This window comes from Botryllus schlosseri, chromosome 9 (assembly GCF_051294905.1).
Source record: "Botryllus schlosseri isolate E-star chromosome 9, Bs_hap1, whole genome shotgun sequence".
NCBI classification, from domain to species: Eukaryota; Metazoa; Chordata; class Ascidiacea; order Stolidobranchia; family Styelidae; genus Botryllus; species Botryllus schlosseri.
In genome coordinates, this window is record NC_137244.1 from 23497173 (window position 1) to 23512259 (window position 15087).

Genomic DNA, 15087 nt, shown 5'->3' on the forward strand with positions numbered 1-15087 from the left:
TGTGTAATACCAACTTGATTCGCTCCGGAAACAGTATGTACGGTTGTGTGTATTTGTTAATCGTATGTGTGAAGGGTGTTTGTGAGATGACTTGTAGACGAAATGGGTGTCTGGTGACAAAGCTCCCTAGAAGTTGGGTTGAACATTCTAAGGGGGCGCACGACCAGCTTTTTTATTCTTGGGAAAGAGTTGTTACGACACGGCCCTGTAGCCGAATATATCAGGCGAAATACGTTCAAAGCGGGATATAATTTATCTGGTGTGACTAAATGACACTGTGTATGTAGATAAGATTCGAACACCAGTTCGCAGAATCAGGTGTCAGAGTCATCTGACTGAAACGATGGATAAGTTTATAGAAGAACAACTATGTAGTGGACCCACACCAACCTGCCAATTCAATATATTCATGGTAGAATTTCTGTTGGGTTGAAGGCTTAATCAAGTTCTTTAATTGGTTAATATTTGTTATAATTGTAGTAGTATTGACATGTTGAAATTGCACTGTTCGTTATGTTATTAATCAAGATTTTACACGTATAACCTTATGATATTTTCTTTTTATAACTAGATTGACAGATATTGCAGCAGATTATAGAACAGTGTGTACGTGACAAAAATGATGAATTATTCCCAGCATATGATTATTCCGCCACATGGAGACCCCTATGTTCCTGGGTATAGCAAGCTGCCTGATGATCGGGGTACATATTTTGACCATCTGGCGCAAGGATTCCATTCTACAGAGCGTCAACAGTATTCTTCCGAAGCATTGAACCACCTGAGCGCGATGTCGCTATCGCCGCCTAAAGCGGATTCGTTATCCTACCATTTTGATCCATACGGACAACAAAACGGATATGCCGGATCAACATATCCGCCAAGTTATCCGCATTATAGTGATCAGATAACAAGCAATCATTTACACGGACAATATTACGGATACCCATCTCCCAACAGCGTCACGCACCAGTGTTCAACCTCACAAAATACTGAGGACTATAGACTGTCCCCACAAAACCTGTCTCACAGTTCCAGAACTTCATCACCACCGGGAGAAGTGAAACAAGAAGGAAATCGCATGAAACATGATGCATCGATTCGCCTTATTCAACCATACAGCTCACCGCGCAGTAAAGACCATATTCTTCACTCTCCAACAGATTCCAATCAATCGTGCGAACAGCAAAATAAACATGCTTATTCAGATGATAAAGTCACGAGAAATAATTCATATTCAGTAAATGCAAGAACGCCGGATAGTGTCCACCAGCTATCAAATACAACACCGCGTCTGGCGTCGTCAGACAGGAAAGCGCGCATTGTCAATTCAAATGACGACATAATTGAGCAAGGCAGCAACAATGATCTAAAACTGGAACGTCACAATGTCGTGGACGATGGGGGTTCGCCAGACGCTTTCCCTGCCAGCAATGACGACCAATCAACACCCGCGCGGGAAGACGACTGCCGCCAGCAAGATAAAGCTGAGAAAACTAGACATCAAAAACCGCCTTACAGCTACGTAGCGCTGATCGCGATGTCTATACGAGATTCGAAGGAAAAGAAGTTAACACTATCGGGGATATATCAATACATAATCGAAAAATTTCCCTTCTATGAGAAGAATCGCAAAGGCTGGCAGAACAGCATACGACACAATCTTAGCTTGAACGAGTGTTTCATTAAAGTTCCTCGAGAGGGCGGTGGCGAGAGGAAAGGAAATTATTGGACTCTGGATCCAAATTGCGAAGACATGTTTGAAAACGGGAACTATCGCAGAAGACGACGCATGAAACGTCCTTACAGGCCAGCAGCATCAAACTCGTTCTTAGATCCCACTAGAGTGGCTGTTCTAAGTATGATGGAAGGCGGCTATCCTGCGTACTCAGCAGCACTTGGGGCTTCTAAGTATTTTCCAACTTTGAACGGGTCGTACGGGTGGGGTATGTCGAAAGCAAATCCAAGTAACCACGTGGCAAATTACGGAGAATGTAAAAGTCACATGTTAAACGATGCGATGAGTTTGAACTATTCCCATGCCCGTCATCACGGCTCCCCGGTGGGAACGAGCCCAGAACATCCCTACTACGGACATCATTCCGTGATCCCTAGTTATCACACGGGCGTGAATTCTAGTCCTCATTCGATCCAACCCATTCACCGAGCTCATCCAGGCCACAGGCAATCTTCTGGGTTTGGACTTCAATATGGCTCGCGAATAACAAGGGAAAACTCTGTTCCGCCACAATATAATGTATCTAATTCCCCTCCGATCGGCTTTAACCCTATCACACCACCCTATTCTGACTATTCATGGCGAGCAGGGGAGAAAATACCGTTGTAGTTTAGGCTACGTAGGCATATATCCTGTGGTTTAGCAGCAGGGCTGTGGAGTCGGTAAATTTTACCACCGACTCCGGCTCCGACTCCGACTCCACACATTCTCAATATACCGACTCCGACTCCGACTCCGACTCCTGAGTCTTTAAACGTACCGACTCCGACTCCGACTCCGACTCCTGGGTCTTTAAACGTACCGACTCCGACTCCCGACTCCGACTCCGACTCCAGCATTATTACCAATTTACCTCGAAAATTATATGCCACATTGTCGGTTGAATGACTATCATACAACCATTAAACATATGCAAACATATGATTAACTGTGGCATGCTGAATTGTTTCATTGTTGCACAGCTCGAATTATCCACCATCTAATTAACATGAAATAAAGATTTGCTAAATATCCTTCCTTATTCAAGTTGTTATAACATGGACTCTCTAATATCCTGAAATGTATGAATCATTCAAATATGGCAGGTATCCAATCCTGTATAATAAAAATGTAGATAAAAAATCCAAGTGAAGCTCTGGTGTATGACTCAGCAACTAATAAAGAAATTGAACTTACTAATTTTGTCATTACACACTATCCTGATTACAAGCACAAACACTCTTACTACTAGTAATAGACATTAGTCATAAATGGAATTTAGTTAAGTAGGCCTAGTCAAAGACCATAGCCTATGTCTAGTCTACATGTACTTAATCAAGTATTCAAGGATTGGGACTTGCAGTCTTTCTTAATCAGTTGTTCGACCCAAACAGCTAAGCTACACTACAAATATTTTTAATTTTGTCAAATGGGAAGCATCGTTTGGTCATATTCACATATTTTTACAATTTTACAAAAACAGCCGATGCATTTTCTCTGTCACAGTATCATGGTATAATTCCAAAAATTGCATCAATTTTGACTGCATCGCGAAAACGCATCTTGCGATTTTCTTCCCCTCCGCAACTGAGTTGTAATTTGCAAGTCTTTTATCTATATCAGGGGTGGGCAACTTTTTCGGCGAAAGGGACACCTGAGATTTACGAACCATTGCGCGGGCAACGGGAATGTTGATAACCTTTTTTCAGTCGTCGATAGGAGCGAATCGAATTATGAAACATTTCAAACAAGACTTATATTACTACGCTCTAAAATTGATAACATTATGTCATCCGACTGTGCAGTGCACAATCAGGCCCTGGTCGCGCGAAGCGCGAAATTTTTTTGCAAGATAACGACTGAATTAGCTAGCTATAGCTATATCAATAAATATGTCGCTAACATACATTGGGGGTCGCATCTGTATACCACTGGGCTCATTTGGCAAGGACAGGATTATTCGACGTTTGAACATAGCAAAATCGACGGTATCAGTGAACATGCCTCTATCATTTTGGGCAAATGTTTTGTCGACGATCTCGCTGCGAGTGCACAAGCAAAGCCGTATCTCCTAATTGCGAATATAGTTAGACTCAATTCTGTGAAGAATATGTATTTATAATTTTCAAAAGGGGGCTCAAATACTGAATGCAAGAAATCTAGTGACAATGAATCATGCGAAGTACCGAGAAAAATTTCAAGTCAAATAAATCTTCTATGAAATATTCTACTTCATGGTCGTATACGAAGATCTGGGATAAATGTGGCTGACCCCTGAATACGTCAATGCCTCAGAACTGTTGTTTTAGTCATCATCAAATTTCTCGGCCATGGTAATCAAATTTTGGTTGGCCTTGCAATTGTACCTGATGTCATAAATAATTTCGAGAATTACCTCGCAGGCCACACCCTATAACCTTCTCGTGTGCCAAATTTGGCCTGCGTGCCATGGGCTGGCCGCAGCTGATCTCTATGCTTAATAATAACAGTGATTGGTGGTACATAAAAATTATATTGAAAATTCTTTGAGAGCAAATGTTTTCATGATAGAGAAGTTGGAGTCGGAGTCGGAGTCGAAATCATAGTCATTCTCACAAACTCCGACTCCGACTCCAGTCAGTATTTTCCCACCGACTCCGACTCCGACTCCGACTCCAGCTATTACAGTTTTCACGACTCCGACTCCGACTCCGACTCCATCAAGCGAAAATCACCCCGACTCCGACTCCGACTCCACCGACTCCGACTCCGACTCCACAGCCCTGTTTAGCAGTCAATATTTTCCAACTTCCATTGCCGTCAATTAGTATGAATTGCATCATACGAACTCGCATGGGGATAGGTCACGATTAACTTTGCTAAAAAATGAAATTAGCTTCACAACCAAAAAGTGATCAAAAATGGTGTAAATAAATCGCATATAACGAGAAATGCCTTCGATTAATGATCCATAAACGTTGGGATAGGCAATTCATTTGCGAACGACACACGTGAGAATTGTGGATATGTGCCGCAGCCCAGCCAAGAGCATTCGTGAAACCTTGAAGGCCACTTCTATTGTCATGGGGAAAGCCATAGGTTTGAAACATGTGCGCCGTATATGCACCATATCTGCAATTACGAATGATAATTGAGCAAGCTCTTCCTCATTTGCAGCATGACTGGAATCACTATGTATTTTATTTCAAATTTTCTCGTTCCTTTTTGGTATTGCTGAGACTTCTATGGCGGAACGCGGTTTTCAATCTATTTTATATTTTGCATTATTGCATTGGTTTTCAATATATAATGCTTGATGTGGAAGTTATTGACTACGGAGGGATTCTCCTTGTTTCACTGGCATTTATATGTTCCCTATCCATGTAACCTAACTGAAGTATATACTTGCATCTTCAATGGAATTAGCATAATAGTTATGAATTGTTTTAAGTTTCAGATATTCCACGTTACAATGATTTTTTCGATTGAACATATCAAATTATCGTATGATTTTACTTGTTCTGCTCCGGAAGTCACTTTGCCGACCTCATGCACGCTCCAGGAGAATTATTTCTAATAAAAAACAGGAAATACAATGCTATAAATATACCACTCATGATTATTGGCCTTCAGTATTCAGCATATAGTGAAGGAAGCAAAGTTGTTGACCAATATCTTCAAGAAAGAAAGTGGCATTTTGTGCATCTGTATCTCCAAGCTTGAGCTGTTTGGAACGATAGTTGCAGACTAAGGTGTACTAAGAACTGTAAAATGTTATATATCCACTAAATATACATGAATTCTTGAGGGCTGAGGCATATAGCTACAACTACAATAGCCTACTGATTTGGTTTGCGCCAATGTAGTCCTATATTAGTCCTATATATTTGTGCTCGGCCAAAATATTTTATAGAAATGCATCATTACATTGAAAAGTTTCACGAAAAATTGTACTCAATAACCATAGAACGTGAACAGCTGTAGGCTACCGTACACTAAATTAAATAAATAGTTCTGTCGCAGTGATACCCGTTAACTCAATACCAACACCAATGTGGTCGTAAAATTAAATACGATTTAAAATTAAATTATATATGCATTTATGCCATTCGATATGGTACTATGATCTCAGCTAACTGTATTTGCGGAATAGAAACATTGTAATTCTGCGTGAAATCCCTTGAATCGGCAATGTCAAATAAGCGTATATATTATGTCTTCGTGGTAACGCAAATCTTTACGAGCACATCCGTAGTCTGAGAAGCACGTCTCAAAATCTCCCCTGCAGCTGATACACCCTTACCGAGTAGGCGTCAGGAAATACACATGTTTGCTCTCGGAATCGTGAAACTGATGTTCTACAGGAGAGAGATCACGAAGGAGCTAGGACTCAAACCCGTTGCCCTCGATTATATAGCCAAGACCGGGTATAGATCCAGGGAAGTCAGTTATTGCTTTGTAAAATTTAGTAATATTAGTCGCGTTTCCACTATAAAAGTAGCTGTGGGCTATTTACTAAAACAGAAGGATAGTTGACATAATTGCAATTTATGTCTGCTACTTGATTCGTGAGCCGCCATATTGCGGCAACGAACACCAATCCATTGACCGAGGACGATCGAGGTGATTGATAGACTTTACCAAGTAGTATTGACTCATGTATATAGTGCCTTGAACTGCTAAAACTAAACATATATGAGTATGAGTATCCACTGATGACGATAAATAAGATAATTCCTTGGAGCATGGTTTACCTATATACGTCCACTGTCCATTCTAGAGACCAGTATGGCATCTCATTATGCTGATATCAAGAATTGCACTTTACGACTTCAAAAGTCACCAAAATATCGGTATGAATCTGTCTTCCACTACAGCCCCGTCTTCGTTTGAACTGGCGAGTTCGTTCAGTAGCATGAAAATCGGTTGCAGTCTATTATGAACAATGAACATATTATAAATCTTGCAATCTAGTTCGCATCAGGTATACCGAACACCGATATGGCGGGCGGCAAAGATTGTATATATGTATGACACCATCTTACTTGGTTAAAACTGATGTATCAATATTTAGTGCTTCGCGGTTGATGTTCGGAAATTGAGCGGTTCCTAGTTACCCGTCAACAAGATGTCTATCAACTTGTAACAGCAACAAACAGTGCCTGGCGCGTCGTCAATCGCCAAATTCCATTTTTAGACAATAGTAAACAAAGTACGTCACCAAGAACAATTGCACTTTCATGGCATTTTTACTGATCATTCAAGTAGATTCCGTTTTCGCATACTATTATCGAAACTGCTACAAAATCGATTTTTCAAAATTATGATTGATGTCAAGTGAAACGAATACATGTTAAAACATAAATCAATCTGTTCAAGCACAATCAATTTCAACATACCGAAAATATCCCATCTACACAGTCAAAACGGATACATGCATCTCCGCAGTTGCGGACCCATGAATGCAATGATAAAATGATGCGTCCAACTACACGTACATGGTACATTCATAGAGGTCGTGGCAGAAACTTACGGAAACATAATATGCCGTGTCATGCAACCATTACTTGGGTTTAATACGGGAAAGATCACGGATAGTTTCATATTAGAATTAGTATTCAGACTCATTCACGCAAACAAGCGAGAAGAAGTATGGAATTTTCTTCCAGCTGGCAAGTTGCATGTGAGTGTATATTACAAAACGAATCGACATGACATGAAGCTATGGATATCGTATGAGCGGTATAATATTACCGATCACATACGTAGCAATACCGCCATTTCTGTTATGCAAATCTTAACCTTTACTTGACGTCAGTATTGATAAACATGAACATCACCAGGTTTCGTCGTGCTGTAGTGCGGTAGTCACGGTTTGCTCTTGATGATGACGTATATGCTCATATTCTCAATTGCTCAATGTTCATCTATTCTTTTTTATACATGCATGCGGCTGTAAGTGTCGCGCACGGCGACACGCGGAGGTTTCTGGCTAGGATGGATGGACTTGCACGCGTATGGGCCACAGTGACAAGAGAAATACCGAATAACAAAATAAGATGCATTTTCAGTCTTAGGATAGGCGATGTCGCACGCCGGCGCTATCAACCAATCAAACAACATTACTCATCTCCCAAAGTAACTCGGTAAATCTGACCACAGGAACGTAGTAACTATGGTGTTTGAGCTACTCTGGAGGTTTGATTACGGACAGTGGTGTACGTAGTGCTTTTACATGACGATAAGGAATATTTTCTTAGAGTAATCCCTTGTTCATCCTGTTCTGTCCTTCCGTATTACGCTTTTCATCCAATTAACGTAGTATGAAAATCTTGTATACACAGCCGGCTTCTTCTCTTCGGCGCCACAGCGCCCCCAGCTGTATATTCCGTGAAGAACGTAAGCGCCGTTCCTTCGTTTGCAGAACAACGGTCCTCCTGATAAAAAAAAACATTGAATTAGCACGGGAAATTTCAATCGCAGAAAGTTTGACAGCGCATAATTCAACTTGCACTACAGCCACCGCTCATCCAACTGAGCTATAGGACACGCGTAGACATACATATCAGGTTTGCTTTCATGACATGATCAGTTGATCACTCTGATCGTAGTAGCATTTTCAAATTCAAAACGTTCGCTAAAGCATTCAGTACTGTTGACCATGAAGAACATGAAGCCTAGTAGCAGAGCAGTGGCGTTGCGCAAACGTTTATGTAAATCATCACATCGAACTATTTCAACTTACCCGAGTCCCCTTCACACGCGTCCATATTCAGTTCTCCCGCACACATCATGCACGCCCGCACCATGCACGACCTCCAGTCCTGCTTGTTGCACTGCTCGTTCGAGTAGGAAGGAACCTTCACTTGTTTCAAGACATTTCGCGGCCCGCTACCTGTGGTTGATCAAATTATTACAATGGAATATCAAACAGAATCAGTATTCAATACTAGTGGTTCTCAACCTTTTCAGCTTAAGGAGAACGACAATTTCAAATCAAATTTTGCGGACCGGTGAGCTTTTAAAAATAAGATTCAACCCAGCATGCAATCATTACAAAAGTATGCAACGCAAAACAAAGAAATTGAAACTTAATTTGTTGAAATATTTGAGTTTGTTATTTTGATATTTCAGCTATCACGCGAGGTTCCATTGCATTTCCTGCAAGGCAAAGTCTTGAGCAACCGACTCGATTTTGAATGCTTGGTTTGCTTTCAAAGAAATACGACTTCGCCGATTCCCACAGTTTCTATTTTATACTATCGAATTTCGCTAAATTGTGCTGAGGGCTGGCAGTTGAGAACCACTTTTCTCTACCTATTTCCATTACCTCTGGTTTCTCCCCACCCTAGCACATAACAGTCCTGTCCCTCTACAGGAGTCTCGCCTTGATATGGAAGCGGTGCTATGCCGATGTGTGAATCATCCATGGCAGCAGATCTGAACGGAAGAAATGGACATGATTAATCATGAGGTATATGGAAGTCGATTCGCGAACCAGCGATATCATAGTTTATTTGCACAAAACAGACATTGCGATGTAAAGCCCACATTGATTTCGGTATTGTTTCGTGAATAAAAGATCACTAGTTTTCGAGTTACTCGATTTTGAATACTATATACTGATCGATTGAGATGATGGAGCAATATAGTAAACATTTTGTCCGTATGTCGACTCCTATTTTGACAATGATCTCTATCCTACAGGTTATGATCTTGTTATGAACGCAACATAGTATTTAAAACACAGTCAATTCAGTACTTAGACTTGATACGACTGATCACCAATAGGCCTACAAATCTTCCATCTTCCTACACAAGGAAAGATATTGTGCTCAATCATATCACAAGCCAGTCGCACAATCTTACCCTGCTAATTTAATCAGCGCTATGTCGTTCAACCGTGGCTGACTACCTCGTTTGCAATTGGACGGATGGCACACAACCTTGCTCGCCGTAAACTTCTGCTCGTGTTCACCTGACAGCCCGTTTGATTTCAATTCCTTTCCGAGTTTGATAACGATATGCCTGGCATCTCTATAACAGCAAAATGAATTCAGTTAATCGGAGCGATCACAATGTCGGAGTCGCGTTGCCATACTTGTTTCCTCGACAGTAGTCAAGCACGCAGTGAGCCGCTGTCACTATCCAGTTCCCTTTTATCAACGTGCCGCCGCAAAACTGGCTGGCGTACATCTCGGTTGTCAGATATGCCACTGAGACTTTAAGAAATCCAGCTGTGCCACCCCCGACAATTCTGCGATCGGGGTCGGACGCTCGCTTCTGTGCGTTCGCGTACTCACAGCAGGGCGATGACGGCCGTCTGCAGCAAGAGCCTGGAATTCAACAACACGCAATCAATGCTGCGCCCAACGAACGCAAGATTACAATATGCTTACTGGTGTAATATTATTAATTATGGAGTCGTACCAGAAAGGTCATACGCACAGCATAGGCGTAGACAAAATGGCTGACAACAAACTTGCTGCAACTAATCTATATTATGAACGCTGAATAGTGAACACTGTACCATGACAGCGTATCGGACTTTACGATATAATGTTAATACCAATTTCGCACCTACAGCCAAATTGTAACTTTAAGGACAGCCTGCCTTAAAATATCCCTAGAGCACCCAGTATGATAAGCAGAAACATTCGATAGCGTTGGATGAATTTCGGAATCAGAAGCAAAAAATAGTTAGTTTAATTTCATGAATTCTAAATGTCCAAAGGACTGTAATAATAGAAGAAAAGGTAGGAAGCAGCCGTAATGTCTACATTGAAGCGATGCCATGGTCATAATAATGCAGTATCAGATTTGTATTACAGGCCCATTAAGATTAGTACAGAAGCCCGCAAGCGAAGTCGCTATCTATAACCTCGCTGGCTACACACGCATAGCTCTACACTGTAAATATAATATACACGGGTGGGAACAGTAGTAGGTTTATTCGCCAGATATCCCCCTTCGGCTAGGGTTGCATTTAAAACAAAAATCAATTTAAGACTAACATGATTAAAGCGAGGCCCTCGTTTAAAACATATTTTTATTGTTTTTTATGTGTGTTTTTTCTTCTTCTAGCCATGACGCCACGAGTCTTTAATTGTGACGTCACATTGGCCTTCATAGAGAGAAAATTAAAAATATAGGATACATCTGGCTCCTTCGACGAAAAGGGCTTACGACCACTGTCATAAACAGTATAAAAATTTCTTTAACCGGGACTACATCGTTATGCAGCATTTTTACGGTCGGCGGTCATCGTCATCAGAACACCCATTAATCTATATCTACTTGCAATAACTGTTGAAACGACGACGATTTCTAGGTTCCAGCCACTCCACAACGTATACGTCGACTACATTGGGTGCAAATCGTCGGTAGGCTCATGCCACATTTTTCTCGACAGCATTTACACAATTGTGCCTTTATACAACGTTAAAAAAACACTTTTCTTGAAGGCATTTGTTTAAAGCACTGTTTAAAGCACCAATCCTTATGGAGATATATCCCAAGAGCGTATCACGTATTACGTGTATCAAATTTGCGCTTTCTTGTGGTGAAACACGAAAGGATCACCCACACGAACCACCGCGATATATCGTCATATAGAATTGGTATATTTGACTGGTTTTCAGGCAGTAAATCAAGTGTGAAAGCAATATTTTGCACCGGAAAGTGCCGGTTACCCGATTTTCACCCTAAGCTATCGTGCAAATTGACGAGATACACGATTTTCATTTACAGTGCACATGCTCAATATCTAAAACTATTTATCCGTATATGCTATATAGGGATTCTTACTAGTATCCATGGCACATGACGACTCCGGTGGAGGCTTTTCCTTGTAGAAGGTTAAGTACCTGAAGAGCGTGTAAATTCCCGCCGCCGTATTCAGGCCCCCGACGCCGACGCCCCTGGTTGCGGAGTTGGTTACCGGCTGACGTGGCGGGTGACTGTCCGTTACCGGTAAGATAGTCGTGTAATCGGTGTAAGGATTTAGTTCTCCGTCTTTAATAGGAGGATCCACAATCTCTTCAGAGTCATTATACGGAGGTTCGATTTCTATAAGTGTCTGAATGTATACATTTTGGTTAAGGTTGTTTTACGCCGATTTTAGAATGCTTTCTCACCAAGTTGCGGTGTTCCGTGTGATAATCACCTTCAGGAGGCACAAACTTTGGAAGAACGGTTGTGGTATCGTAATTATCGTGTGGCGCGGGTGCCGTAGTGCTACCGGTAGATCGCTCGGGTAATTTTAGTAGCGTGGGGACAGATGCAACATCACTCCGACCAGGTGTTGATGCTTGAGCTATCGCGATTGCACATATGCACAATTATGGTCAGCGGTCTTGACATGAAACGGTTTCGATGCTTACCTATCGTTCTCCAGATAGGATAAAAGCATAGCGGCTGGCGTGTTACTCCTGTTGAGTCGTCCCAACAACAATTTTGTTGTGAGCACGCATTTCTGCTGATGCCCGGAGCTCCACAGTATTTCCTCGATTCGAAATCGATCTCGCACGATTTCGTAGCGTTCTCCCAATCACCGTCTCGCAACAGCTCCATCACAGACGACAGGCTTTTTTCATCTAACACGTCACCTGCGGTAGGACTTCGTGATTTGTCTCGAGTTCCTTGAGGTTCATGATCACGTGAAGATCTTTGCACCGCGGGTTTCGGTGGAGAAGTTATTGTCGTAGTTGTTGTTGTTGTGGTGGTGGTTGTTTTTGACTGATCCAGTAATATTGGAACTGTCAAAAGACAATGTAAAGAATAATTACTCTTTTTGTACTACTATGAACATATACGCACCCAATACTGGCATGTGGCATTTCGGAATTCCTAGTCTAATCTCTTCGAAGCAACAACCTCTGACCTTGCATTGCACCCGGCCGATTCCTCTATAGCCGCACGGTTTGCGTCCATTCTCAGACGTCGGGCAGACCGCCACGACATTATCTGAATGTTCAAGGATGTAATGATTTTAAAATGATATCAATTCATCCGCTATGCATTGTTTTAACTACCTGAAACCTTTCTGTAACATCTCGGGATTGTCGAGAAAATGGTACGCTCGTAACAGCAACCGCGGAGTTCGCAATTCGCTTTCGGGATTCCTCTGTAGCCGCAGTGTTTTCGTCGGTATAAATTAGCTTGACATGTTTGATGCTGTTCCGCAAAGGTGTATCCTGTATAGTGCATTATACATTGTACAATGTACAAGGATTGAACAGACGCGCGTACGGGGCCTATACGATATCGTAGGTCCGGCGCGTATAATATTTTCTGTGGGCCTTTACGGCGTTAAATATCTGTTAATCCTTGGCCAAATAGGCATTTCTTTACGACGGGCACAAGGTCATATAGCGACACTACGGTTGCATAAGTTTATTGCTATTTATTGCCGGTTGTAGTCGGTAGCCTAATGGTTCAGTTTTTGTGTCAATGCTGCTGTGCGGAAAGCACTTTCACTCAGCTCAACGGAGCGGATGCCTTTCTACGTGCAATAAAGGTAATTTTGGTGAAATTGAGTACGCTGTAAAATCGAATGTTTCAGCGAAATGCGGCGATATCGTATCGAATTTATAATTTGTACATGCATTCTAAAGCGCAAGTATCAACATCAATCACGATATGACGTATGCACTTGCTTGGTAATCCTCTAATGGTATATTCAACGGGAAGTAAAACAGAATATTAGGGCGTGTGAGATTTGATATACTGCACACAACGCGTGACCGCTCATGCGAGTCTACAAAGAAATCCGGTTAATTTATCCTTGTCCTGTTGAGGTTTCAATTGTCATGGTGCATAATCACGCTATTGTATTTGCATACACCTATATCGATAAGGAAGTACAGGTATTAGTGTTAAAGCGTTCAAATTACGGCATTAATGCCTTAGTACTTCGTCACACGATAATGTGGATTAAGCGAATAATACACTATGCGCTTTGGTTTCCGGAACCCGTTAAAATATGGAATAAAAGACATCGCCATGGTTAGTGCGCGATGATTATTGTAGGCTTTGAAAGCGTCGTATGTATGTCGTTATTCATTCGCAGACAATCTAATTTTATTTCCCTTTTTCTTTTATTCTGGTGAAAACTGAATCAATTCAATATATAGTTCTTGGAAGCTGAAACCTGAAATACTAACATTCTTTTATGTTATTTGTATCTTTCACACTACCTTGACTTGATTCGTATTTGCATAATCACATAATTGTCATTAATGAAGGCATCAGTGACTGAACACATTGATTGATACCATAATAATCCACGTTAAATTACACTGTGACGGGAGCATTCATTAACAATAGAGACAATTGCGGAGAAACGAAAACGATCCAATAAATATATCTTACCTGTACTCGCGACCAGAATGACAATATGGAATGGAATCAATAATTTTCTCATAATCATTTCAATGATGATTCTTCGGCGTAATCTGTGATAAGGTGCCATTCGCAGGAAATTGATCGACCTATAATGGCGAACGATATTCAAATCAGTTGGAATATACCGGTATTTGAATAAATTCTCGATATATCACATTAACAATACGGACACATTATAGTCGTGCGACGCGATCTGAAATCAAAAAACGTACTCTGTTTAAAATGTGCAACCTTAACAGATTTCCCCTTGCTTTAAATCCTCATGAATGGGAATTTGAAACAGTAAGCACTCAAGTATATAAGCTAAAGGTCACTAGGGTAAAGTCGTTAAGAAAAGAGATCACTCCGCCGTTCCATTTTCTAAACTAAAGATCTTACCAGATTACCAGAGTCCAATCCCCGAGTATCAGCTGTATCGGAAATCGTCAAATGGATGATAATCCGTCGTTGGTATATTGGCAAGGAACGCTGTAAACTGTATCAATACAGAACGTGCGTCTGCGACAATAAAAGTTAACAAGCTCCGTTAGGAAAACAATTTAGAAGACTAGTAGCAATAACACGCATACAATTCCAATTCATTTGCGCCATCGCTACGATCCGAAATGCTCTCAAGGCCAACACAGCATAAAATATCAACGAATAACACTACGATTGACTAAACTCTAATACAATAACACGCACTGTCGGAACTTTGTTACAATTTCGATATTTTCAACCGCTGCTACTGTGATTTCTAATTACAATGTCAACTGCAGACAGCGTAGTCATCTAATGTTGTGATGCCATTATGCTCCAACCCAAATCTCTATAAACAACGGGTGTCGGAAACATTTTGTCTTAGGGCTGACGAGGAAACTATAAACGCTTTTGCAGAGACATTAGCAGGCCTATATTTGCATTTCGCAAAAGGCAAAAGTCTGTTTATCAGCATGGTAAAAAGAAGTATGTCGCAAAGCCCACGCTCTAAAAAAGTGACCGACATT

At 41.2% G+C, this 15087-nt stretch overlaps 2 protein-coding genes across 2 annotated transcripts; one reads left to right on the forward strand and one right to left on the reverse strand.

Annotated features, from left to right (window-relative positions):
• Window positions 1-552: 552 nt before the first annotated feature.
• LOC145445827 (uncharacterized) lies at window positions 553-2379 on the forward strand. Its single transcript, XM_080323968.1, has one exon. It carries the CDS (start codon window positions 620-622, stop codon window positions 2345-2347), a length of 1728 nt encoding a protein of 575 aa, XP_080180094.1. The 5' UTR covers window positions 553-619; the 3' UTR covers window positions 2348-2379.
• A 4547-nt stretch (window positions 2380-6926) lies between these two features.
• Window positions 6927-14751, reverse strand: LOC145445824 (uncharacterized). Its single transcript, XM_080323965.1, has 12 exons — window positions 14480-14751; window positions 14069-14187; window positions 12730-12891; window positions 12515-12661; window positions 12079-12453; window positions 11833-12011; window positions 11504-11774; window positions 9798-10032; window positions 9566-9733; window positions 9027-9136; window positions 8442-8591; window positions 6927-8133 (listed from the first exon to the last, which is right to left on the reverse strand). The coding sequence occupies exons 2-12, from the start codon at window positions 14166-14168 to the stop codon at window positions 7970-7972; spliced, it is 2061 nt and encodes a 686-aa protein (XP_080180091.1). The 5' UTR covers window positions 14169-14187; window positions 14480-14751; the 3' UTR covers window positions 6927-7969.
• Window positions 14752-15087: the final 336 nt, after the last annotated feature.

Coding starts and splice junctions, on each gene's coding strand:
- LOC145445827 (XM_080323968.1), top strand. CDS start 620: ATGATGAATTATTCCCAGCATATGATTATTCCGCCACATGGAGACCCC.
- LOC145445824 (XM_080323965.1), bottom strand. CDS start 14,168: ATGGCACCTTATCACAGATTACGCCGAAGAATCATCATTGAAATGATT. Junction 12,012..12,078: donor TCCTATCTGGAGAACGATAG/GTAAGCATCGAA, acceptor CAATCGCGATAG/CTCAAGCATCAACACCTGGT. Junction 8,592..9,026: donor AGGGTGGGGAGAAACCAGAG/GTAATGGAAATA, acceptor GATCAACCACAG/GTAGCGGGCCGCGAAATGTC.